The sequence below is a fragment of the Thermobia domestica genome, chromosome 16 (genome assembly GCF_964235325.1).
Source record: "Thermobia domestica chromosome 16, izTheDome1.hap1.1, whole genome shotgun sequence".
Lineage (NCBI taxonomy): Eukaryota > Metazoa > Arthropoda > Insecta > Zygentoma > Lepismatidae > Thermobia > Thermobia domestica.
Window position 1 is genome coordinate 136211987 of NC_137469.1, and position 26423 is coordinate 136238409.

Below are 26423 nucleotides of genomic sequence, written 5' to 3' on the forward strand. Positions count from 1 at the left end.
CGCTGTGGTAGAGAGTATGAAGTACGACATCAATCACATGATAAGATGAAGGTGTAGACTGAGGGAGCGCAAGTGGAACGGAAAGGAGGTTAACTGAATTTATTTATAATATAAGCCATAAATTATATAAAATAGCTAAATTATGAAGATCTGTGGGCCAAAACTATCCCTTTGTGGGTTGATCGTTAGTGTATGGGGAATAATTCAACTGGTAAGTAAGAGCGATATGTTCGCAAGTAACAAGGATGCATTTTCTGCTAGATGAAGTATTTGCTTGTAGTTAAATATACATACTATTTTAAATGTAAATAATATTTTAAGTTCGGAATAGGTATTTTATGTCTCATTTAATAGACTGAAAAACTTTCTGAACAGTGTTTATATAACAAGTTAAATTTCGAAATTTTACAAACAAGTAATCTGTTAAGGAAAGTACAAAGAAATAAATTACCTGGTGCAGATATACTGTACGGATCTACAGATTTGTGGAGTTTACAGAACAAATTTGTAATAATAATATAATAGACTAAAGTATAAATAATAAATATGTTGCGTTATTATATGTGCGATGCGTATCTACATAAAAATACATGGTAAGGTTCTAAATCACAGGCCCCCCTTGCTATTTAGCTGTAATAAAGGCAGAAAACGTATTCAATATTGTATTAGAAATCATCGCTTGCTTTATGTGCCGATGGCCATCACTGCAGACAGTTCTAAGGTGGAATTCTCAAATTGGTTTGTTACTGATATTTTTATAAAGGAAAAAGTACATAATTCTAAACATGTTACGAATTATTATTTTAGGTCAATATCATAATTAGGTAAACAAACAGCATATCACATTTTGAATTTTACAACCTCGTAACAAGGATTGGCTTGATTAAACCAACTGTTTTTTTTTGTTTTTTTTCATAAAACCAACTGGTTTAAAGCAAACAAAAAAGAGCCAAAAATGCTTTAAAAAAGAACCAAAAGACTTCATGGTGACGTCTCCGCACATGAAACCATCTGCATTGCGTTTATGTACTTTTCACCTTTTAATCAAGGGGTCCCGTATTCAATTCTCGGTCGAACCACAACCCATCTTTCAAGTGTAAACCAAGTAGGGATTCGAGGTGTCCCTTTAAGGAAAAGTCTCCGTGATAACCTTGGTATTTCATAAGGATGTTAAGCCTAAACATACGAAACGAAACCAAATTATACATATCTACTTGCCTGAATGCCTGTTGTTTTATAAAGAAGCCAAGGTTGCTTAAATATATTGATAGAAATTGGCAAAATTTATCAACTGCTTACGTATCTTCCAACATCAGCTTGGATTTGACTTTGTTTTAATTTTATTGAATGATATCTACATACCAAATTTGTAATTAATTACCTCAGTTTTAGCGTAGTGATTATGATAGGTTGACCTTAAAATTTTATATACAAATACATTTAAAGTGATAACAGGATTTTCCTAATGGCTAAGGCGGTAGTTACCCGATTTATATATAATTGTATAATGTTTTTACTTGTGTAACTGTTTATCTTTTTGTCCTTCTGAAATGACTCTTGACAATTATATTAACCAGGCCTATGTAAAGATCAGTACAACGTATTTTTATCAGGAGTCCTTCGTGACTCGGCAATCGCATTTGTAACCAATCAGTCGCGCTTTCATGTCGAAATGGACTATTTTTCTTGGATGAAGCCGAGAAGCGATTTGGATTCCGCTTTAAGCTTATGTGACCTCTTCCAGCATAACCTTGTTGTTGTATAATAACACCAAGGCGAAACATAATAATTTCTGTCCATATATAATATAAATACATAGAGTAAATTATTTAAACCCAAAAAACCGGGTTTAAGCCATGGTTCATTAAAAACCATGGTTTTTGCCGACCCTGCTAGTAACGCTAAGCACTTCTATGCTCCTGAGTAAGTCATTCTAGGCATCAACTTTAGAGTGGTTTATATTTCTTGGTTAAAATTACGGACCGACACTTCCCGTATGAGAAGAATTATCGGGAACAAGAGACACCATTTCATTGGACATCTGACCCCCTTTCTTTTCAAAAAAAAATTATCCCTTCGCAACGCGGTTTCACAACTTACTGTTGGAAGTTGGTCGCATATACCCACCAACGATTTGAGGTATGTGAAGATGAATGCTTCCTGGTCCTTATTCTCTTTTTCGCTGCATTCCTGAAATTTGCCCTTGTACTTGATGTGTGAGCATTTCCGCCTGGTACTTTTTTATTAGTGCATTCTTGAAATTTTCCCTTGTACTTAAGATGTTTTTCTAGGGATATCTGTTTTTATATCGTATGGAAATAATAATAATAATGTGTCCTTGTACTTAATGTATGACTATGCGTGGGGGGATCTGAAAACACACATTGTATGTCCCGTGCACGTGGGTACTCTTACTGTTGTACTACCTACAAAAATGATTCTATTTGATGTACAAGTGGTAATACAACACATAAATCCAGACCACGCTGTATTCACACTCCGAGTGTGAACACAACATGATTTGGGTTTCTTGTGTGTTCTATTACCACTTGTACATGAAATAGAATCAGTTTTCTAGGTAGTACCACTTTAAGAAGCATCCATGTACACGGGAAATGAGAAGGAGCTTTTTCTAAACAATTACTGATAAAATTGTGTATGAAAAAATACTATGTTACTATACATTTTGGAAACATATTGCCGCTCATAACAAGAAATTGTTATTATCATGACTTGCACACTGCCTTCACATACCACTGCAGTTCGATTTGGACAAACAGCGTGTGCGTGATTCTCCACCTCTTCCCACACTTACTGCATTCCACTGTTGTCATTCGTTTCATCATCGTAGTTTCCCTTAGCTTCTGTGCATAATCGTGGGGCGTTGAACAAACATAAAATAACTTTCGTACTCAGTATTATGTAGTTATAAGCATTAAGTTTGCACCTTATTTCGTATGTCATAGGTGAGATTCACATATATTTTGATTACTTATTTGTTCTGCGAATTATATAAATCAGTGGCTCAAAATTCTAAACCAGCACCGCTGGAAGTAATCGTACTTTTGCTACAGGCGATAATATTACATTTGGTTTGTGCTACCTTCAAGCAAAAAATAAATAAATAAATAATAAAAATAAATAAATAATAAAAAAGATACAGATTAGCGTCCAATATCTAACTACAGATATTTGGAAACTTTAGGATAAAGATGGATTCAAATAGGTACACAAAATAGCTAATATGTGAGGAACACAGGTGCCATACCTCTGAAGTAGCAAATTAAAAATATCAACTACCGGTATGTAAGTTAAATTACTCTAATCCTTCAGAAAAGAAGCATTTCCATATAATATAGGCTACATTTTCACCGTAGGTCTATATATACTTTCTCTAGGGATGTTAAAGTAACAATGAATTCGAATACTTCCTCCTTCAGCAACTTTGGCATTTAATATTTTCTTGTAGTGTTGCGAATTTTGCATTCAGTGAAGCGAATTGTCAATAACTAATTCTGTTGAGTAGTTTAAAAACTACCCCTTAAACTGTTTCTAAGAACTGGTTTCTTATAACTGATATGCTCACAGGTACTATAGTTTTGACTAATGCGGTTTCTGAATGTTTTAGAAAAGTAGGTTTAAACAGGAGTTACGTGGATTATCATTATACAGTTTATTATTATTATTATTACATAATTTGATGCGAGGAATCAGTTGGTGAAGGCCCCGATTTCTGGAGGTGAGCTTTCAACTATTTGATCTTCGATTTTAGTGTGATCACCTCCAGAAATGGAGACCTTGACCAATCGATTCCTTGTACTAAATTACGTAGAAATATTTAAAAGTTTCGTAAATAAATAACCCAGATCAGTCAGATTTGATCAAAAAATACCTCTTACAAAACAATATATTTAAACCATCTTAAAATGTTTTAAAACACAATTTCCTCAAAGCACATGCATTTATTTCTTCAAAGAAATTATGGATATTATTTAGTTTCTCACCCAAATCACTTAGCGGTGACTGACTCATTTGTACTGAGTACGGTTCATTATTTGTAACTGTGATGAGTATAAATATAATGTGGACATATGGCATAAAAACTACAGTGCACAAAACACAAACAAACTTGTGCTAGGTGGCCACTGAAAAGCATGAATACTATCTAACTGAATCAAGGCAGGAACGTAGTAGGAGGGTCCGAGTGGTAGCGAGGGGTGTGTCCGTAGGAAGCAGTCGCGTCACCGACAGTGGGTCATTGTATTCACTGTAAGTCACAGTACCGGCTCCAGAGCCGTCGATGGATTTGGAAGAAATAATAAATGCCATTCGAAATTATCAGTTATAAAAGACCATGCGTCCTTGCAAAGAAGATAACAGAACATGTATTATCACTTAAAATTTTGAAGTGAAATCTCACTCCAAGGGAGAAAAATATATTGGTTGAATTTTAAAAAATTTACAGTACCTCCTCAAAATTGGTAATTGAGGTCTCACTTTTATTTCTTAATATATAAGTTGAAAATAATAGGGGAGTAAATTTTGTGTGATATCATGATCTGGCGATTAGGAGGAGGAACAGTCACTGCTGTGTGATGTAAGCTTCTGATAAAACATGCAATCTCGATTTATCTAGCATTCATTCCAATTAGACCTTGTCTAGGAATTATCTATTTGGAGGCCCTGAGCTAACAGTGTTGCCTGGCCCCTAATTAAAAGTAACATGATTCAGTTGCAGAATGTCAATAAAGGAGAAAGAAGTCGATAAGGTAGATCCAAAGATTATTATTATTATAAATTTAATGAAATTTGCTTTTTCACCCATCACCTTCGAACATCGATGTCACCTAAGACGTACCTGGAAGATCAAAATAGTCCCTGTCACCATCGACGACGTTCTGCCAACATTCAGGAAGGCCATGGATTCCATCGAAGTAGAACTTGGTGGGCCGTGAAGCGAAGAAATCAAATGCATTTTGCACCTCTTCTAGGAATTTGAACTGGCATCCTCTAAGATAATTGTCCAAGGAATGGGAACAGGTTAAAATCGGACGATGCAATGTCCGGAGAGAATGGCAGATACAATACGGTTTTCCATCCAAGGCGTAGAATGGTGTCCCGGGTCATCCTAGCCACGTGGGGCTTAACGTTGTCCTGTAACAGGAGGACCCTTTTGCGATGCAGAAATGCCGGCTACAGTGTTTTGAGTTTTTCTTGAACATGGCTCAATTGCTGACAGTGCACAGTTGCATTGATGCTCTAACCAATTGATAGCAGTTTCCGATGCACGATGCCGCGAGCAGTCCACCAAACACATAGGAGGGCCTTCTTATGGTGCAGTATTGGTTTCGGCTGTTATGGAACCGGTGCATGGGATGCTAACTAATGATGACGGCGCCGTGGAGCTTCGTACAGGACCCACTACACATAACATATCAAAAGTCTCCTTCTTCAGACGAGACAGCAAAGAAACACAGGTGTCTGCTCGCTTTGCTTTCTGGCCCGGAATCATATAATGTGGGACCCATTGACCCAAATTGTAGTGATTCCCAAGTTCATAAAGGTGCTGCCGAATAGTTTCTCCACTCACACTGAATTATAATTTCAGTTCCTCACATGTCTGACCACTATTCGCCTCAATTGCTGCCTGAATAGCTTCAATTTGTACATGTGTTGGTCTTCCGGCACGTGGTACGTCTTCGAGTGTTTCGTCACCGTCCTTAAACTTGTTAAACCACCGCTGTACTGTTTGCGTAGTCACGACATCCTCACCAAAGGCCTGACATATCTTCCACCCTGCTGGAGCGGCGTTTCATCGCAGTTTGAACTCTTACAACATACACGCCCTTATGACGCTGTGTGGAGGTCTCATGTTCACTCTGTCCTACGCAAGTTCACGGTGTAACTGAAGTGTCACAACCAGGTAGTATATTGGATATACCCACACCAACGACTGGCCTTCGCCTTATCTCCATTTGCATTCAACTCACAGTGTGGCGGCCAATTGAACACAGGCCTCCACAAAAAGCTATAGAATTGCCTTGGTTACCTATTATTATTATTATTATTATTATTATTATTATTATTATTATTATTATTATTATTTTACAAGTATTTGCGTATTTTAGTTTAGAATGTGTGGTCACATTCTAACATTTTTCAACATTTAAAGAAGATCTACCATTGCTAGTAGATAAAATTTAGGGGAATATATTAAAAGACTTAAGAGGCAAAGAAGAAATATGATCCTAGAAAGACTACAGGTACGATTGTTGAGGGGGGGGGGTATAGTCAACATTGCACAATAAAAAGTCAGGTAAATTGAAGGGAAATGAGAATCAACTAAATAAATTGCCTAACAAACTTGTTTAACACATTTTAATACTGCAAATCACTTACGAAGAAATATCCTTCAGTCTTTCCTTCAATATTTCGAGTGAAACATTCCGGCACTCATTACAAAACCTTGGGATGATGAAGGGAAATTACGACATGTAGACGTAAACCTTAACTTTAACTGTGTATATCCCAAAATAATATATTTTATTTTAATTTTGACAAATATGTTACGTCTATGTTAGTTCTATTTTACTTGCATGGATTAAAAAGGAATATTTTCATCCCTTGTAAGAGAAATTTAGTATTTGTTTTTTGAACTCCCAAGTCTTAGAATTGCCTGAACGGAGGACTTACGCCAAAATTTCCTGGCTGCTTTTGTATTTTCATTGCATTGATTTGGGCAGTCGTCACATAGGCCTATTCTAGCCCTTTAAAATGGTGATTTTAAATTTTTTCTAGCTCTGATTGTAAGGAAGTTATGAATAAAAACGCCAGAGTAAAAAAGACTGCTATTATTATGCCTCAATTTATTTAAAATACTTACGGTATCTGCATATGTTGGAAAATATATTGTCAGTTACATTGAGAGATTAGCTGAAGGCACAACGTAACTAGCGACCTGTCAATCAAAATCTGAGTCCGGATTTATTGAGAAAAATGCATCTTTATATCTAGAGATATTCCATTGTTTTCTACCATAAATAATTCATGTCCGTCAAGGGTAAAAGGGCGTGGGAAAAGAAGTTCTTCACCTGTAATGTAGGTATCTATGTAACAGTTACTTACAAAGACATTCGAATTTAGCAGACCTTAGAGTTCCAGTAAGCATTGCTTTGTCACATTTTCTGCTTCAAATGTTATATTCACGCTAAAAGAGAACAATGCCATAATTGCCCTATAGCATAACAAATGGGTCGGGTGTAGCACCGTTGGTAAATCATATCGTTTATTGTAATAACTAATGTGATTATTTTTTATATAGTATTTTAGAACATGTTAAAACTACCTACCTCACTGAAGCTATTTTTAAAAAATAGCTAGTTCAAAAATAATTAATGCCCGGAATCCCTGTGCGGCACTTGGAACAAGTCTTCGGTAAGTTACTTGTGAAAATGTAACGGGTTACTTTTACGTTACTTTTAGGGCCGAAACTTTGAATATGTTTATATATATATATATATATATATATATTCTTATTTCAGTTTTCCGTAAGTAAAACTACCACCATTATTATTATTATTGCACGTTCTGATTTTCCACAATCATCGTAAATGTTTAGAACTGTAGGTTGATAATAATAGCGCTGCTATATCCTTTTATGCTTACAGTTACTTTATTGGAAATTTGATGTCCTTCACTGACTTTATAAACGCAATATTATACCTTCTGAATCGCTTTATGTAGATGCAAGAATTCTTACTTGACAGCTATATGGATATTTTCTTATAATGTAACACTAAGATGTCATGCTGCGTTAGAATAAAAATGGCTGCTTATTATTATTCTGTTAAAAAAAAAAAAAAAAACTATATAATAATAATATTGTGTACAATTAAAAATAGAGAATATAGAGAAGCATTACACTACAACTAATAAAATGAGCACACTTGAACTGGAAGTGAATCATACCTTACCAGTAACTCTAAAATCGATACATTCTTTTTAAAGATAGTTGTTCTAAATTCTATAATCAACGGAATTCTAGGATGCTCGAACTGATCTGAAAGAACTCCAATATCACATACCATCAACAAATGTTCGAACGCTAAAATATTTTCGTTCTCCAGCTTTATAAAAACAACATCAACGAAAGTAAACTAGACTACCATTGCACTCACAGTTCACAGAGTGTATGTATTGATTTGGAGCTGTCAAAATCTGTGACAAAATCTTTCAGGTGCTTGCAATCATTACACGTAATTTTCCCGAGGCCGTACCCATCCTCCAAAAACAGCAAGTGGCACTAAGATCTTATCTGTTTCTCTGTGTGTCGGTAACTGACTGTCGATCACAGACATAGTCCATGTTCCATTGCTTCATTCTGAGAAATTATCGTACGAGAAAAAAACGTTTATTCCGAAAGAATATATTGTTGTTATTCATTCGAAAATAACGCAAGCTAGGTACGTTACTTAAATTTTTTTAACGCGTTACCGTTACAGTTACTTTGGGAAAAATGTGACACGTTACTAGGAAACCTTAAAAAGTAACGCGTTGCTTCCGTTACGTTACTTCCCAAGACTACTTAGAACCAGGTTATTTTGTCGCTACCAGCTTCTGAGAAAAGTTTTTTTAAACAATTATGCTGACCTTGAGCAGATGTTATGCTAAATAACACATTGAATTGAAGTATTACACTGAAATATATAGACATTATAGGCACTTGCAACAATTGCTCCACGATATTCTAAGTGTTTTTTACAACACGATCTTCACATTCTTTCTCTTTGTAAGTCAACACTAGTTCTTGCGAAGATTGTTAATGCAGTGCCTTTGTGGTTTCAAAACAACACCGACAACGTTTAGGAGGTGATTCCTGACACCAAAATAAGACGAAAAGTATAGACCAACCTGGGTGCAGAAATGCTTCCTTTCGGAGTTATAGGCTGCCGAAAACATGAAAAAATAAACTTTAAAGATCCATAGCTCCAAAACTGTAGGACCTACCGTTAAAGTTCTTTTTTTTTTTTTCACATTTTCGGTAGCGTATAACTCCGAAAGGAAGCATTTGTGCACCCAGGTTGGTCTATACTTTTTGTCTTATCTTGGTGTCAGGAATCACCTCCCAAACGTTTTCGGTGTTGTTTTGAAACATCCTGTATATTATCCACACTTACGGTCTCCAAACCTTTCCCAATAATTACAGATTGCTCTTATTATTATACACCACCCTACACCCATTCTGTGACTTGGGCATTCTTGATTGGTTTTTGTAGCTGTGTTAAATAATGAAACAAGTTGGAAAAATATTTGTACTATATTTCATTTTGTTCATTGCTATATTAAAGTAGACTATTATATTTGAATACCGGTATCACAGAAATAATTTTCTCTATAGAACATTTTAGTGATAGTAAGAGATGATCTACATTTTAAGTGAAATATTTTACAATATTAAAGTCTTCTATGAAGTTTCCAAATAATATATTTTTTTTTAAAAAAAGTCAGCGTAACGAAAAAGATATTGAGTTCCAAATTTTTTTTAACAAGACACACAGACTCTCTCTCTCTCTCTCTCTCTCTTTATATATATATATATATATATATATATATATATATATATATATATATATACAAGGTCCGTCGACCCTACTGTTCCTTTCCTCTTTTAAGGTCGCGTCATAACTACCCCAGTGTTGCCAACCAATTTTTCGAAAAATCAGGAAAATTATTATCCAAAATCCAGGAAAAATCCAGGAGATACAACTTAATATCTAAAGATGTTTATTATTATTATTATTATTATTATTATTATTATTATTGCAAGGCAAACAGTGGACCCATCAATGATTATACTTACCAATAAAAGGCTAATCATCTTTATCTGTGTACATGTCAACATTGACTCTGCTGATCAGAGAGCGATTCACAGGGGATCTTAGCATGGGTTGTTAGAAGTGAGCCTTCTTGTGTGCAGCAATCCTTGCAAAGTTTGGGTATCAAGTCTGTCTGTTTCGCCTTCATCAAATTTATGATTGAAAACACTTTTTCTACAGTGACACTTGAGGAAGGCAGAGCAAAGACATAACAAATGTGGATAAATTCGGAAATAGGCCTATTAACTGGTTAGACTATCTACTTCTTTTTCTTACTAACAAGCATCAGAGGCGTCATTTAGGAAGGGTGGGGAGGGGCAATTGCCCTACCTGAGTTGGAGATTTATATTGATTTTATCAATAGAATAGTAATGAATCAATGAAATGTCCGAAATTCTACTTATATCAAAGGGTCTTAAACCCCTAAGCAAAATCTGAAATGACGCTCCTGACAAGCGTCAAAAATCTTAAACAGAAACTTCATTTTCAGTTTACAAATCTGTGTTTCGCACTAACCGCCATTTTGTGTCTACTTGTTGCAATTTACTCTATTCGATATCATTAGGAAAGTCAGCTACGAGAGGAGCAATTGATTGTGCCGATTTCTTTATCTCATTTGATAAGCTAATCATCTCTAAATGTTTCATGACGGGATCATGAAGCGTATCTCTCTCTCGAGTTGAGTTGAGTTTAATGTCCCGTTCAACAGCGAGGCTATATGAGACGTGGACCTACTGATTAACGTGGAATCCGAACCACATAAGTTCCCACCGGGAATTGAATCCAGTCCTTCCACGCCAAAATCGTGTACGCTAACGCTTAGCGACGGAGGAGTTCATATCTCTCTTGAATTTGATGTACTGCTTCAATATATAATTCAAGACACCTGAGTTTAAAGTCTTGCAGTCCATAATTTTGGAGATTTCTTGATGCCATGGATAGGGAAACTTTTGTTGCAAAGTACATTTCATCTTAGATACGAATTCTTTTTGGTTTCCGAAGTCTACTTTTCTAAGAGCTTCTGGATGACGCGCAAATCCAGGAGTTTTTAACACTTTTTAAAGGAAAACCAGTAGACCAGGAGAAAACTTGAAAATCCAGGAAATCTCCTGGAATATCAGGAGACCTGGCAACACTGAACTACCCTTCTTTGAAAACCGAACATGCAGTAAAATTGTGACGTCACGGCGGGAGCAGAAACAGCTTTCGCCCAAGGTCCTTGTCATTCACCCTTGCTTGTTTCTTTGATTTTTACAGGAAAGAGTGATTCTTGCTTTCCTGTATTAAGAAAACATTAATTACTGTAGTGCTCGTGTTAGCCTATAAGCATGTCGAATTGTATACTAAGTACTTGTCACAATTATAGTAGAAGTACTACGGGTTCCAAAGTTATTTATCATGTATTTCCCTCGGATCCTTTGCGGAAAGTTTGGCAAAAGAAATGCTGTCGGAAAAAGTTGAAAACGCCAGCGTCTTTTCCGATCATTTTATTCTCGAAGCTTATGGGCATAATTTAAAATGTGAACTTCTAAATATTCTACCCAAGGAAAAGTTGAAACAAGATGTGCCTTCACTAAACTTACCATACGGAACCGTGTTGATGTAAATAATGAAAGAATTAAATGTACGGAAGTTAGATGTTTAAAGAAAAAACAAATCAGACATTGGGGTACAGCTAGATGAAATAACTATTGTGACTGAAACAAAAAATAACTCTTTGTTTATGTTATTTTCCGTTTGTTCTGTGGAGAGAGGGGCATAAACCAAAAGAAGAGCTCTTCTTTTTGCGTAAAGAGAAGGAAAAACTGAAGTCCAACAGTATGTACAAAGCCAAAATAATATGTTTATAAACGAAGTTAAAAGAATTGGAAAGCAAATATAATAAAGAATTAATTTCAAAGGCCAGTTCTAAAATATAATGTTGTGATCGTTTCAATAAAGTGGTTAATAACTGGGTGATGATATATTACGAAAAAGTTTTATACTAGGCCAAGTATATATGCTAATAAATAGCAAGAAAAAACTAAGATGGATTGATTAAGATATCATTCGTGCATTAACGCAACACGCCTCATTGATAAATTATACAATCATCTGCGGTTACAAGTTAGAATCCCCGTACCCAATGGGTCAACATTTCGACGTTGTATGCAAAAATTACCGTTTTTTTTTTTTTTTTTTTTTTCCTGGTATTCTTACCCCAGTTTTGAAAATTTTGACTTAGCAAGGGCGCTACTTAAAGAGTGTGGAAAAATTTTCGGTGCTTATATTTGATGAATTGAATGTTAATAGGCGCGTACGCTATGACCAAGAGGTTTATTTATTTTTAGAACCCCACAGAAATGACCATGTGGCAGTGATTCGAGGCTTAATAGATGTGTGGAAACAGCCAGTACATTATGATTTCGATAAGACTATAAAAAGTAAAAAATTACTCTTCGAAATCATATCGAAAGTTGAAGTCTCAGGATTCAAGATAGTTGCGATTCTTTCGAAGTTCAATGGTGGCAATATGAGGCTATGTGGTGGTCTCGTTTCACCTTCTTCCAGGTGGATGGAAGCAATAAAATAGTATAAAGTTATATTTCGAACATTTCACAAAAAACTGTGAATCGAAGAAAAGAAAAAGAATGTGATTGGCCGACAGTTTTATGTCCTAAGAAAGACAATTTGCTCTTGAAACTATTCGACAAGGCTAAGACATACTTCAGGATTCGGTTTTTGAATAGAAAAACACAAAAACTCCGCAGGAGGAATATTCTTTAAGATAGTGGAGGCAAAGCTATTCTTCGAGTGCTACTCAATGCTATTGTGAGTACATATTGTATCTGGATGTAGTCTTTATTTTTATTGCATTTAAAAAACTGTTTTCCTCTGCAATCGCTACGGCGGAACATAGGCTTAGCACACGATATTTGTCCCTGCTTCACCGCGGTGACGTCACACTACAGCTGGAGAAAGTGGCTACGCAGAAACAGGAGTTATGAAGGGACCTGTAAAAGCGCGGAACAGTAGGGTCGAAGGACCTTGATTATATATATATATATATATATATATATATATATATATATATATATATATATATATATGGTCTGTCCGTAAAGTTGCGCAACCCAAAGTTTGATTGCGTATATTTTTTGATCTAAGAATGATAAAGACCTGAGACTTGAAACAAGTGTAAGCATGTTCTATGTAGATATTTTCGAGATCATGATCAATGCTGGAACTTGTAACGTTTTTGTGTAACAACGAAAGAAATTACTGTAAGTGTAAAATTAAAAATGTGCAAAATGAAGAAAATCAATATTCAGTTGCAGAAAACCGATTCCTGTGTATATGTACAGTGTGCATCAACATTTATCCATTGGTGCGAAAATGTGACAAGGTTAATGCAGTGTTGCCATATAAAAGGGCTAATTTATGCAAGTCCGTAAAATGGGTGTTTTTTGACAAACGCGGTCCCTGGCAACACTATTGTCGTAAAATTACTGCAACAGGTGTGTTTTAGGTTAATTAATAATAAGCAGTGAGCATTTGCACATAATTGATAACGTGAATTTTTATTCCAAAATTTGCGATAGTTCTGTGGTTGTGTTTGAAGCCTTTCTCTTGGACATCCTATAGATTTCTGCTCGCACATTTGAATTCTCTTCCATCGTTGGATAATTTCATGTGATGGTCATTCCCTACCTTACACAGCTGATATCTTGTCATGGATTCTTTGGACTGCTTTCCTTCAAAAAGAGAGGAACCTGATCACAATTGGATGCTCAACTTTGTTCAACATGATACAATCCTACTTTTGTAGCTTTAGTCCTATTCCAACAGAATCTTTTGGGCTAATTATTGAGATAATGAAATTGTGTAAAATTGCAGAGCCCTAGCATATCTGGATCATACTCAGGGTACTGTTCATTTATTTGTTAATTTTATTATGATTATTAAGATCATTTCTATATATGTAGCATAGTAAAGAAAATTATTCTTTTCTTTGGAAAAGCAAGAATGAATGTGAGTTTCTTGTAATTGTGTAATCACGTGCTTGATTAAATCGTTAAATCTTTGGTTCATACCTGACAAGTAATCATTTTTTCTCTTTCTTTTTTAGGTGCTCATGGGAATCTTTTATTATGTGAGGGCAGTGGCACTGGCGGAGGACTTGCCTTTAGAACATGTATATGAATCAGTCGACGCTTTCTATTTCGACGCAGATAATAAATACAAAACGGTAAAGTTAAATATTTAATTTAAACTTCTCAATTGCCCTGTAGGTGTACAAGAAACGTTCCATTCTTTTAGAATCTGTTTGTTCTGAAAAATGTTCTCACAGATTGGCAGAACTTCTGCGAACGAACGGAAAGAGACTTCACTGTAGAGACATATTTCCATGATAGTATTTTTTTTTCTTAAATACATAACCGTATTGTATTCCCAGTTTGGTGAATATTTTCAGATAACTGCTCATAAACATACAGTGTGGGCGAGAATTAACTCCCTTTTAAAAACTGTTTATAACTTTTTTGATATTTAATCAATTTTTATGAAACACAAAGCATTTTATTCTTGACAATTGTAGGATTGTTATGCGTTGCAAAAATTCCAGATAAAAAAACACCAGTTTTCTTAAACGGTTGAGGAGTTTGCGATAGATTTTTGCAGATACTCCAGCGGTACGTTTGCAACAACTTGCCTATTCCACCCACCCCAGAGAAAAAAGTCACAAGGCGTTAGGTCAGGTCTCTTGCTGGTCATTCAAGGGGACCACGACGTCTCAACCAGCATCCTGGAAAATCGGTGTCGAACCGCGCACGGACAGGACGTATGAAATGGAGCGGGCATCATGTTGCACAAAGATTAGGTCGTCGTAATTATTCCACGTGGATACAATACCGTGACCATAATATTCAAGCATTACAAGGTACTGTTCTGCATTCATTGTGTCCCGAATGACGTTTGGACCCTCAACTTTCGTGGATATCATGCCACACCACACTGTAACTTTTGGACGATTTTGGCTTTTTTCAACGACCACATACGAATTCTTTCCTGCCCAATAACAGTTGTGCCGGTTAACAAATCTCCCAACGTGAAACAAGAGTTTCATTTAAGTATAGGATACTACCGAAAAGATCGGACCAGTCTTCATATCAAGCAAGCATCATCTTCGTATACTTTAACCGATTATCAGTCTTCCGGCTATAATTTCATGCAATAACGTGGTTTCCATTGAAGAAAATTCAATTGTTCCTTCAGAATAGTTCGGATTGTGTGTGGAGTTAAACCACTTTCGCGAGGTATCTATCTTCGTGATTTTAGAGGACTTCGAATGAACATTTCCCGAACCTTTTGCACATTTTCCTCGTCCTGGATATTGAGGGGTAACCGCGTCTCCTAATACCTGCTGGGAAACTTGTATACATTAACTTCGAATGGCAATTTCTTGTGGTCTTTGCATCTACTAAGGCACGAAGTCCTTTTACACTTCCCCACCATCTCTGTACTTGTACCACGGACTGCCTGCCATACTTCATACCGGGATGCAAGCTGAGCCTATTCACGCAAGGTTAGACGTTGCGTCATGGCACCATAATATCTGCAGTGACATAAATGAGATCATGTAATAAATTATACCACTATAAGGAAGAACAAACTTTTGTTTCATGAAAATTGTTGAAGTACTTAATAAAAAATTGAAAGAAAAAAGTTATAAGCAATTTTTAATAGGGAGTTAATTCAAAACATATGACTTGGATATTGTGGAAGTAGAACATAAGCATTTATCTTAGATGCCTGTCGTATAACGGTTAATCCATGTGTCGACCGGATGTGAAAAGTGTATAATGCAAACTGGTACTATATAAGAAGTTCCACTTTTCCGTTTCTTAACGTTTCGGTTTCACCATAATACCGATTATCAGTCTTCCGGCTATAATTTCATGCAATAACGTGGTTTCCATTGAAGAAAATTTACCAAGGCCATACAAGACAGAACATACACAGTACATCTAAAATGCAGTCCGAAGTTATTCGGATTTATATCCAGACAAATATCTCCACCAAGAATCGGAATTAGGATTAGGAATTTGATTTCTGAGCTTTCGACATCTAAGGCCGTGTTAGCCCGTCACGTATGAGGAATTGCCATCCTTCGGCGATCACACTATCCGAGGAAAGGAAGCGCCTGAGACCTATATATTAGGTACCATCCCAGCATTTGCCCGGTGTGAATGAGGAAAACCTCACTCAAGATGGCGGCCTGGAAAAGCTTTTACACTTTTTCGACCGAGTGTCATCACCAGGAATCGAACCCGTGACAACGCACATAACAGGATGCGCGTTAGCCACTCCGTTATGAAAATACATGCTAAACGAAGAGTTTTCATTGGAAACTATACCTTAATAGCCATCTGAAATTCAGAAACTGTTTTCTATAGCACTTTGTGGTTCGTGGTTTGTATTTTGGTCGTCCTCCACGCTGAAAACTATATTTGACACATTCCATGTCAAATCAATAAGCCATCAGACTTGACCACCTGAGATTTTTGTAAAAATTGGTGCACGGCTTTATTACAGCGGGAGATGAAAATATCCCAAATATTACTCCCTCTCCTCCTGAAAGTGTCCTCATACAGGGTATTCAAAAATGTCAAAAAAAGGGCATTTTTCCGTTACAGTGATTATCAAAAATTGTCTTAAAATGGTTAATATGTGCACTAGAGACATGGAACAAACACCATTGAGAGGCTTAAAGATTGCTCTAAAAGTTCTATCATATTGCTGTACAATAAAAAATAATACTTCAAAAATTCTAAGTAAAATTTGAATTTTGAATTTCGCACAGAAATGTCCGTGAATTTTTTCAAAATTGTCCAGATTGTAGTCTCTTATGTGTACTAAAAGACCACAAAGTTGCATTTTGGGCACTCATTGGGATCCGATTCAAAATTCAACATAAACCAAACATTGCAACATATTGACTGTGTAAATATCTGGGTTCAGATCGATAACCTTTTGCCTGTAACTATTTACCTGCAACACCAAAGGAATTTATATTCAACTTCATTTGTTTCATGATGTATTCATTTGAATTTACACAATTATCCACCTTTCGAGTTATTTAGACACGCATTACTTTTCCGAACAATACTCAATACAGGTCATTATTCTTGTTAGTCAGTATGATTGTTTCTAAATTTATATTGGCAACATTGATACATGTTATTTTCATTCCTTTTTGAGGATTGCTGTTACAAACATGTGGAATTGAATCATTGAAACAGGGAAAAGAACTTACTATGAAAGGGAGGAATGAATTTCCCTTTCTTTCACAATATTTGTATCAAATGTGCACTGTAGCACTGTTCAGTCATTTCACACACTTTTAGTACAAACAATTAGTCAATACATTCTTTTTCCTATTTCAATGATGCACTTCCACATGTTTGTAACAGCAATCCTGATATATATATATATATATGCCTTATATCCAGTTTTTTTGCTTTTATTGAATGCAGTTAAGTATATCTTTGTCACATTTTACTTTCCAAATTTTCTTTACAATATGATTTACTGCTTTTAATGCAGTATCTTTAACCCAATATTCTACAGGTAATTTTAAAACCCCTAATCGAGGAAAAATTAAGATTAAGGATACCATGTATATAAGAACAATAATTACATGGTATTCACTTGCTTCCTCCGCTATTCAGCTGGAGGCAGTGATGTGGTTGTGTTGTACTTGTGGAGGTGTCTTAGTGTAGTGGGTGCGACCTATATTGTAAGGATTAATCTTGCCTAGTTCAAGCCCCGGACATGATTCGGAACCCCTGTTAATAGTAGGTAGCGTCCTTCATAACCTTGATGTTGGATAACGAAGAAAAGAGAACTCAAACTTTTTCCATAAAAAATTACTTTATAGCGTTCACACACTTCATCAGTTTAAGGCGTCATCAGTAAGCATCTTTTGAAATTGAAAAAGGCCCTATAATAATCGATTTGTAGAGCGCACTTAATATTTTTTTTTTTTTTAATTCTTTAGTTTTACGTGTTTTGTCTATGCCGGCTCGAGTAAAGGAGACAGCGATGATTAGAATGAGTGACAGCGTGAGGAAACGGTAGATCCCAGAGAAAACACTCGCACACCGTGTTTGTCCACTACAAAGCCCACGTACTGTGAGTTGGGATCGAAGTAGGAATCCCCCACACCAGAGGTGGACGCTCTACTACTGAGCACTGGGGCTTAGCACTTAATCAGTATTACGTGGAGTGTTCATTAAGTTAAAGATTTCTGCTAACCTACTTACCGTTCCCTGAAATTCGGTACAGACATAAATCCTTCTCTTCATAGGAACCTCCATTTATACAGACTTGGTATCGCTTTATGCTTTTGCGGAAACCTTGTTGGTACAGAAGTCCGCAGATTCTTCCAGAATCCGTGACTTGACATCAGAAATCAGCGTTTCACCGTCTTGGAGATGCTTTCCTTTCAAAAATGATTTTATGGTTGGGAAAAAATGAAAGTCAGGTGGTACAGGATCAGGAGAGTGCGAGAAATAAGAAAAGGATTTCATAGTCGCAGGATCGTGCGTCTGTTTGGGAAACATGCGAGTTGTGAACTGAAGCGTTGCCCTGAAGGATACAGATGTCTGCACGACTTTTAGTCTGGCTGAAAACCCGTAATTTCTACGGCTGTGAAGCATAATGTGTCCCTGTAATTGTAGTATCCTTCGCCAGGAGAACCATAATCACTAATCCATGCTGACCGCAAAAGCTGTCAGCATGATCTTTCGTGCTGAGGATTGAACCAGATGCCTTCTTTGGAATTAGTAAGTAAGTATGCTTCTGTTGCTTCGGGCCTTAGTCTTTGGCTCATAATGAAGAACCCATGTTTCATCCTGATATTAGTCCTTCAGATAGTCCTTCTGGTTTTCATGCTACAGCTGTGAGCAAGTGACTCGTTCCTGCTTTTGGAAAGGCGTCAGTAGCCGGAGAACCTATCGGGCAGACACTTTATGCATATGCAAATGCTCATGGATTATATTCCTCACAGACCCAACACTTATCTTGACATCTTCAGCAAGCTGGCGTATGGTTATGCAGCGATTCTTGAATATGGCGGTTTCCATTTGCCCAATAATGTGTTCAACAATGAAGGACTGGAATGTCCTGGAATGGAGCAGTTTCTACAGAAGTCCATCCACACTTGGACTAATGATGCTCAGTGGAGTGGAGCTTGCTCTTCATAAGTCTCTTTCATCTCCTCGGGATTCAGTTAGATCCATCTTGCCACTTTCTTTTCACTTTAGTGCCTGTAACACAGAAATGTTTCTCATATACATGTGAACTTTCAGTATTATACATTAACTATAAAAGATCAGGTGATATCTTCAATGAACTTCCCTCGTTTTTATTTGAAGCGTTCTTTTTTTTTTTTTTTTTTTTTTTTTAATACGTGTAAAGCCTTTTTAAAAGAAATTAGTGATATTTAGATTAATTCATTGCCCGTAAATATTAAAACTTTCCCAAAGACAAATTGAACCAGTGATTCTTTTTTTCACAAACACTAAGAGGTTTTTCTTAGTTTAAGTCGCAGCCATATAGCCCTCTCGCTGCCATTAGAATTGTTTTATAAATAATTAAATAATTTTAAATAGTTGGAGTATTCACTGCAGCCGATAAAGCACGGACTGAACCGATGAAGGCCGAATTGTCTGTTCTTAGTTGAAATGGTAAAACTATAAAATTGATGTAAAATACTTTTTGATATTGACGTTAAATGTGTGAAACTTAATCCATATAAAATAAAAAAAACTTATAACAAAATAAAATTCGTTAAAAGTATAAATTGTTTGCAAGTATAATTGATTTAAACATGAATATAGAACTACTTAACCGCCATCTTACCAGCATTTCATGAACCAGTAATTAAAGGATTATCTAATAAATCATTTTTTAAAAATGCATTATTTATTGTTTGATTGTTGATTCTGTTTGTGTACAAAACCGTGGTACAAAATAAAAAATTGTCAAGATCCAAAATTAGACAACTTATTTGAAACTCACTTTGAGAGAAGTAACCCCAACTCAACTTTCCAAAATTAGAAAAAAAAAAAAAAAAAGTGTGTTGGTATGGTGGAAGAGTTAGGTAATTTAAACCATATATTCTTTCAATGTAAACTCAGTACAACATGTAGGGTTGCCAATTGGCCGGTTTTTCACAGGCCTGACCGGAAATATTGCTGTTACTTTGAGTAAAGCTGGTGACCAGTACAAACTTATTACCAGCCCCTTTATGGCCGGTTTTTTCAAATTTGTATCTAGTTCTTCGAAATATAGATTTAAAAAGTAACTTTCATTTTGTAAATCCAAAACTGTCACCTATCACCATCTAGCAACGATTAATATTTTGTTCATCTGTTTAGATAATTTTAAAGAGATGACTTGGACTGTATCAGGGAAAATTTGACATTTACTTGTAAGAAATTATATATATTTATTGAGAGTTAGAAAGGATTCCTTCAAGCAATTTCCTGTAATTAAAGTATAATTTTAAAGAATACATTTCATTTTCCAGATCCAAAGTTGTCACGTAAAGATATTCTGTTTCAATAATTTTAAAGAAATGCCAGTTACTGGTAAATACAAGAAAATGATCAATGTGGATTATAGTTTCTCATTTATAGCACAATGTATCTATGAAGCTTATTAGTGAATGTACTAAGGATATGCAGAATACAGGTGCTAATGCACTTTTGTTCACGATAGTATATTTCCTTCCCATAGATGGGTCCGAACAGAGATACTTCACACTTTAGACCTATATTGTAGGGAATTTTGAGGGGATCCGTTTTTTTTATTTTTCAGAGTTGGCAACCCTAACAATATGTAAAACTTTATCTACTTGATGTAATCTATCAATACAAAAGTAATGGCCCATATTATATATAAAGTTTATTATCATTAAATAATGGAATAAAATAATAAAGCACTATGGTTCTTCAGCGTAACAATCTTGTTTTATATATATAATGAGGTGGGACCCAAAAGAAACCAAATTGAAAGAGCACTGCCGTTCCTAGGCATAATGGAGAGTTGTCCCGCTTGGTGGGTCTAGTAGAGACCTTCCCAAATCAGTTGACCAAGCGGCGTCTGCGTAGGTTAACGTATGATCGTATTAATTCTCAACTGTTCTCGTTTGCCGCCTGCGAAATCGTTATAGTAGATCAAAGGAACAAAGAGTGTGTTTGAAATTTTGTTTCCTACTTGGAAACTCGGAAATAAATATTTACCAAATGCTTCAACATGCTCTCAAGAAAGATAATATGAATTGCACACAATTTTTTGAGTGGTTTGGACGCTTGAAGTGTGGTGAGATGAGTGTTGAAGATCATGGTAGTTCTGAGTGCTCTTCATCATTTCGAAAAGACGAAAACACCGAAAAAATCTGCCAAAAAATCAACTAGGATCGCAGTTTAATGATTGATGATATTTTAAAACAGACAGGAGTGAGTTGGAGCTCGTGCCAGCATGAGGTTTTGCAAATGAGACGTTGCCGCTAAGTTTCTTTCTCGCCTGCTCATTCAAAATCAAAAACATTCGTCTGAATTTGAGCCAGGTCTTGCAAAATCAGATTGAAAGTGGTCCAGACTTTTTCACCAACGTAATGACAGTTTCCGAGAATTAAACAAAAGTAAAGGAAAGTAAAAGGATTCCTTTAGAGAAGTAATAGCACTTATAAGTAGAAAATTTACTTGTTAATTTCTGTAGCAGTTATTTTTCTTATTCTTTTATTTTATTTTTTTATTCCATTAATATTTTATGTTGTTATTTTATAATTTAATATGTTTATGTAATTTTTATGTATATTCTTTAATATATTGGATACACCCAATATATTAAGTTTCTTCTTTAAAAAAAAAAAAAAAGTGTTTTGATAGTATAGGGGCTATAAAAAGAACTTCGCAGAGCGCACTGGACGATATGAAAGTTGAAGAGCACTAGTGGTGCTTTAAACAGTGGGGGAAAAAAAGATTGGAGAAATGAATCGCATTTAATGGAGACTACATTGAAGGACACGGAAAGAATTTTGTAAAAAAACTTAATAAATTATTGTTTAGAACAAGTCCGGTTTCTTTTGGGCCCCTTCTCGTGTATATATATATATATATATATATATATATTAGGGTGGTCCTTAATTACATGGCGAAATTTTTTTTTCCGAATTTCTTTGCTCCCAACCCCTAAATTGGTTCCATGTTGGACCCAATTTATCCATGAAAAAAAATGGGCTCAATCGAAGAATATTTAACCGACCCCCAAGCGACCTAAAGTTTGAATGCATATCCAATATGTTAATATATAGGAAAAGTCTGGAATAAACCCTTCTTACTTTAAAGCGGCTGAAGGGAAGGGGACCAAATTTTGGATACAGGGATTGGAAGTAATTCACATCTGACCTTGACAAATAGCATGATGGCGGCCATTTTGAAGTCCGCAATTTTGTATTCGGACCCAAAATTTTAAATGGAAATGATGTTTTGTGACATCGTTTTTGGGTAACCTTTCATTATAAAAACACATCTTCCTATATTTTCAACTTATCTCTGGTCATTTAATTCTTTTTAGCTTTGAAATAATAGTTTATTATCTTTCAGTATTGTTTTTTTCTTTATAGGTTACTGAAATATTAATAAACTATTACATACAAGGAAATAATTATATATGTTGTTATATAATTACATCCCGTCGAAATACATACCAGCCTATATTGAAATTATTTATATGAAATGAAATTATATAAATAATATAATGAATGTTTAAAGTGATATCAAAAGAAAGCTGAAGGCTGTGGATAATTAGCCAAATTCTACTGCATCATTAAGCCAATTTTTGTAGCATCTGGATAGTTTTTTCTGTGTTCACTGACTATCTGCAATATGTATTGTTTCTCTTTTTCGTCCTTTGTTAAAATGTTCCCGTATTCTTGTATCAGTTTCACACCTCTCTCTGCAACATCATTCACCACCACAATGTTTTTCAATGTATTCAACCCACGTTGAAAGTTCATATCTTCTTTCCAAGTAGATGGGCATGTGCATTTCTTTCTTTACTTTATGGCTTAATTCAAGGGAAACTATTCAACAATCTTATAAATCTGCAGCCCGTACAGAGATATAAACTCACAGAATATTAAGTTTTATTACTTCGGAGCTTTTATTTTCCATAGTTGATAATTATTACATGTTCAGAAATAAGTGGAAAATAAAGGCAGACGTCTGTTTGTCGTCAAAAGCTACCTCAAAATGATATATCATACGAGGTCATTTCTATTTAAAATTTTGCGCCCGAATCCAAGATGGTGAACGTAAAGATATGCCTCATCTCGGTCACTACTCAGTATCAGGTATGGATCTACTTCTACAACCTCTATCCAAGATATGATTCCTTTCCCTCAGCCGTTTTTAAGTTACAAGAGTTTATTACAAACTTTTGCCATATACTATACATTGTAAATGCATGCAGATGTTTAGGTCGCTTGGGGGTCGGTTAAATATTCTTCGATTGAGACCTTTTTTTTTTTTTTTTTTCACAGATTAATTTGGTCCGACACGGAACCAATTTAGGGGTTGGGAGCAAAGAAATTCGGAAATCGAAAATTAAGGGCCACCTAAATATATATATATATATATATAGTCAAGCTCAGTGGGTATTAAGTTTTAGATATAAAAAAATCATTCAAATATTACCAATCAGAAAACAAATTTAGGTAATTCAAACCCACCGAAAAATTAAATGAAATAAAAGCAATATTCTAGCATTATTAGCAACTCAGATTCAAGATCTGTGCCAAAATAAAATGAAACCTGTTCATGGAAGAGGATTGAAATTGGAATTGGAAGGGAAAGTATATGTGCCTCATTTTGTAAACTAGGTATCGATCTCATATGTTTTGTAAACTTATCAAAGACTTTTTTTTCTTTCTTTCTTGCAGAATGCTTACAACTGTTGGATAGCAGCGTGTTTATATGTGTTTACGTTATTATTCTCCGCCCATCAGTTCTACGTAAATAATCGGCTTTCTACAAGCATGTGAAGTAGATACGAATACTCATTTCTGCAGCTGTAGTGAGAACTTGGAGACGAACTGAAATGAAAGATCTGTGTTCAGTATTATTCTATTTGTTCTAACCTTCGTTATACTTCTTTTTTGTAATATATGTTATATCGAAGTGTACATATATGTATATTAGGGAGTAAATGGAATTTGTTTTTAATCTCATTTTAGTAAAGATGCACAATACGTTGTTAATACTAACATCTCGATGGTCAATTATACAGGTAAAATATACCTTCTGTTTTGAATGCCTGAGAGGAAACGCTATGAAACTAATTCGTTCAGATCTCAGATGTTTGTAAGTAAAAGATTGTGTAGAACAAATTCATGTTATGTAAAGTAGATTACAGTTAGCTTTACCATCCTCAGGTTTTCTTCCAAAACAATGTTGTGATTTCAATCCTCATGGCAGTTCCATATCCTGTTTCTTTCTGTAGCTTATATTATTACATGTACATTCCACATTTTGTATAAAAGTATCAGTGTCCAAATATAAGTAATATAATTATGATTGTAACATAGTAGTGTATATGTATAAAATATGTAAATACAAAACTTACTGTATGTCGTATTCTTTGAATCACAACTTTTAAGATTCAACTCGCTTCATAATCATGCAAATAAAAAAAAAAAATAATACTCTTCGTAGATCCTTTTGTTTACTTTGAGCAGCTTCCAGCGACAAACATGTTAATATGCGTATGGGTGGGTCATGTAATTTCTATAGTTGCTTGCTTTATGAGCAGAACTATTCATTCTATACAATGACACTCAATAATTGGATTCATTCCTAAAGTATAGGTCGACATAGTTTTACGTTTATAGGTAGTATGTGCGTGTGACTATTAGGAGAATTCAAACAACAATCTGCTGCTTCATAGTGCATATTTTTTAACTACAGTACGTAAATAATCTATTCCAGCAGAAAACTATCAACTGCACCGGACGAGCGAATGATATACACAAAGTGCCTACTCAATTTTAAGACTGGCACTATCTGAAAACAATGCAGAAGAGAATTGCCTTGATGGCTGCTGATCTTCAATATATGACCCTCCTTGTTGTATACAGGGAGTTTCACGGCTGTATACTTTCTGAGTTCCTTTCTGGAATTTCTCTTCTCCGAAGTGTTGAGTTCCTTCGTCACAGTCCTTTGGATGTCTGAAATTTGAGTCAAAATTGCCTTTCAAGGGGGAAGAGTGATTCATCACCAGTTAAGATTGTCTTAAACTATTCTGGGTCATTTTTGGCCAGTTGGACCCACTCCTGACACGATAAAACCTGGTCGTCTTTTTGTTCTGCTGTCAGACTGTGGAGGTACGAATCTAGAACAAGACTTACTCTTGTGTAGATTTGTTCCACGATCTTCCGAACAGTATCCTTACCAATGTGCAAGTCCTCTGTAATCATCCTGAGGGACTGACAATGATTTTCACCCAGTTTTTCCAACATTTTCGTCAGTTCGAACGGTTAGCGAACTACCAGGTATAAGAAGGTCGTCCGTGACCGCTTCGTAACCCTCACGGAAACGACGCTGCTCAAAAGTATTCGCCCGAGAAAGAACATCATTATTGTAAGCTGTTTGAATCATGTCCATATCTCCATACCTCTGGAGAAAACTGTATATATATATATTAAAAAAAAAAAAAAAAAATGGAGTTGAAGGGCTGATTATAATTTTGGGTTATATCTCGTCAATCATACGGTACTGGTATTGTACTGCCACCTTGCGAGAGTCCTAACGCCAAGCTTGACGAGATATACCTTCAATATCAGTTTGTTGTTAATTTATCGGGCGGTTATCACTCATGCATATCATTTTGTCTATCTCAATGAGATCTATTGAATGGTTGTATATGTGTCATTTTTGTTTTAATAGTTAAACGAGGTATTCTACAAACTGAGAGGTCAAGGAAATTATAAACATGGCCAGGAAAAAAAAGTGAAGAATACTTAAAAATAATAGAATATATTTATCGTAGCTTCAAAAGTGTTTACACGTAATGCCATTATGAACCATTGATTTATTATATCAAGTCCCTCAAGGGATCGCATCTTGAGTGCATGGATGCCAACCACTGAGAACCTAATATATATATATATATATATATACAAAATTTCCTGTCCAAACTCTCTTTCTCAACCCTTTAGTACTTTTCAGGTTCTCTCTGTTGGTTTCTAGGATTACCGTACTTAAGTAACAGCAAAGTACGTAAAAGACATTTAATTCAGTTGTGTTCATGGGGACTGTGATTTTTAGCGTGTGTTCGCAAGATACTGTAATTATTTACACAGTTAACATTTTCGAACTGGGTTAATGTTATCTAAGTTTGATCTTGATAAATTTCGGTACATCCTGCTTGCATATTATCCATGGAGCAATGGGAACTGGTGTTAATCCGTGGGCCGCAATATTTGTACAGTCCGCGGCATAA

The 26423-nt window shown here is 35.4% G+C and overlaps 1 protein-coding gene across 1 annotated transcript; it reads left to right on the top strand.

The window, feature by feature from the left end:
- The first annotated feature begins 24 nt into the window (after positions 1-24).
- LOC145673445 (ribonuclease kappa-like) lies at positions 25-24632 on the top strand. Its single transcript, XM_081743154.1, has 3 exons — positions 25-211; positions 13984-14103; positions 23866-24632. Exons 1-3 carry the CDS (start codon positions 143-145, stop codon positions 23965-23967), a joined length of 291 nt encoding a protein of 96 aa, XP_081599280.1. The 5' UTR covers positions 25-142; the 3' UTR covers positions 23968-24632.
- The last annotated feature ends 1791 nt before the right edge of the window (positions 24633-26423 follow it).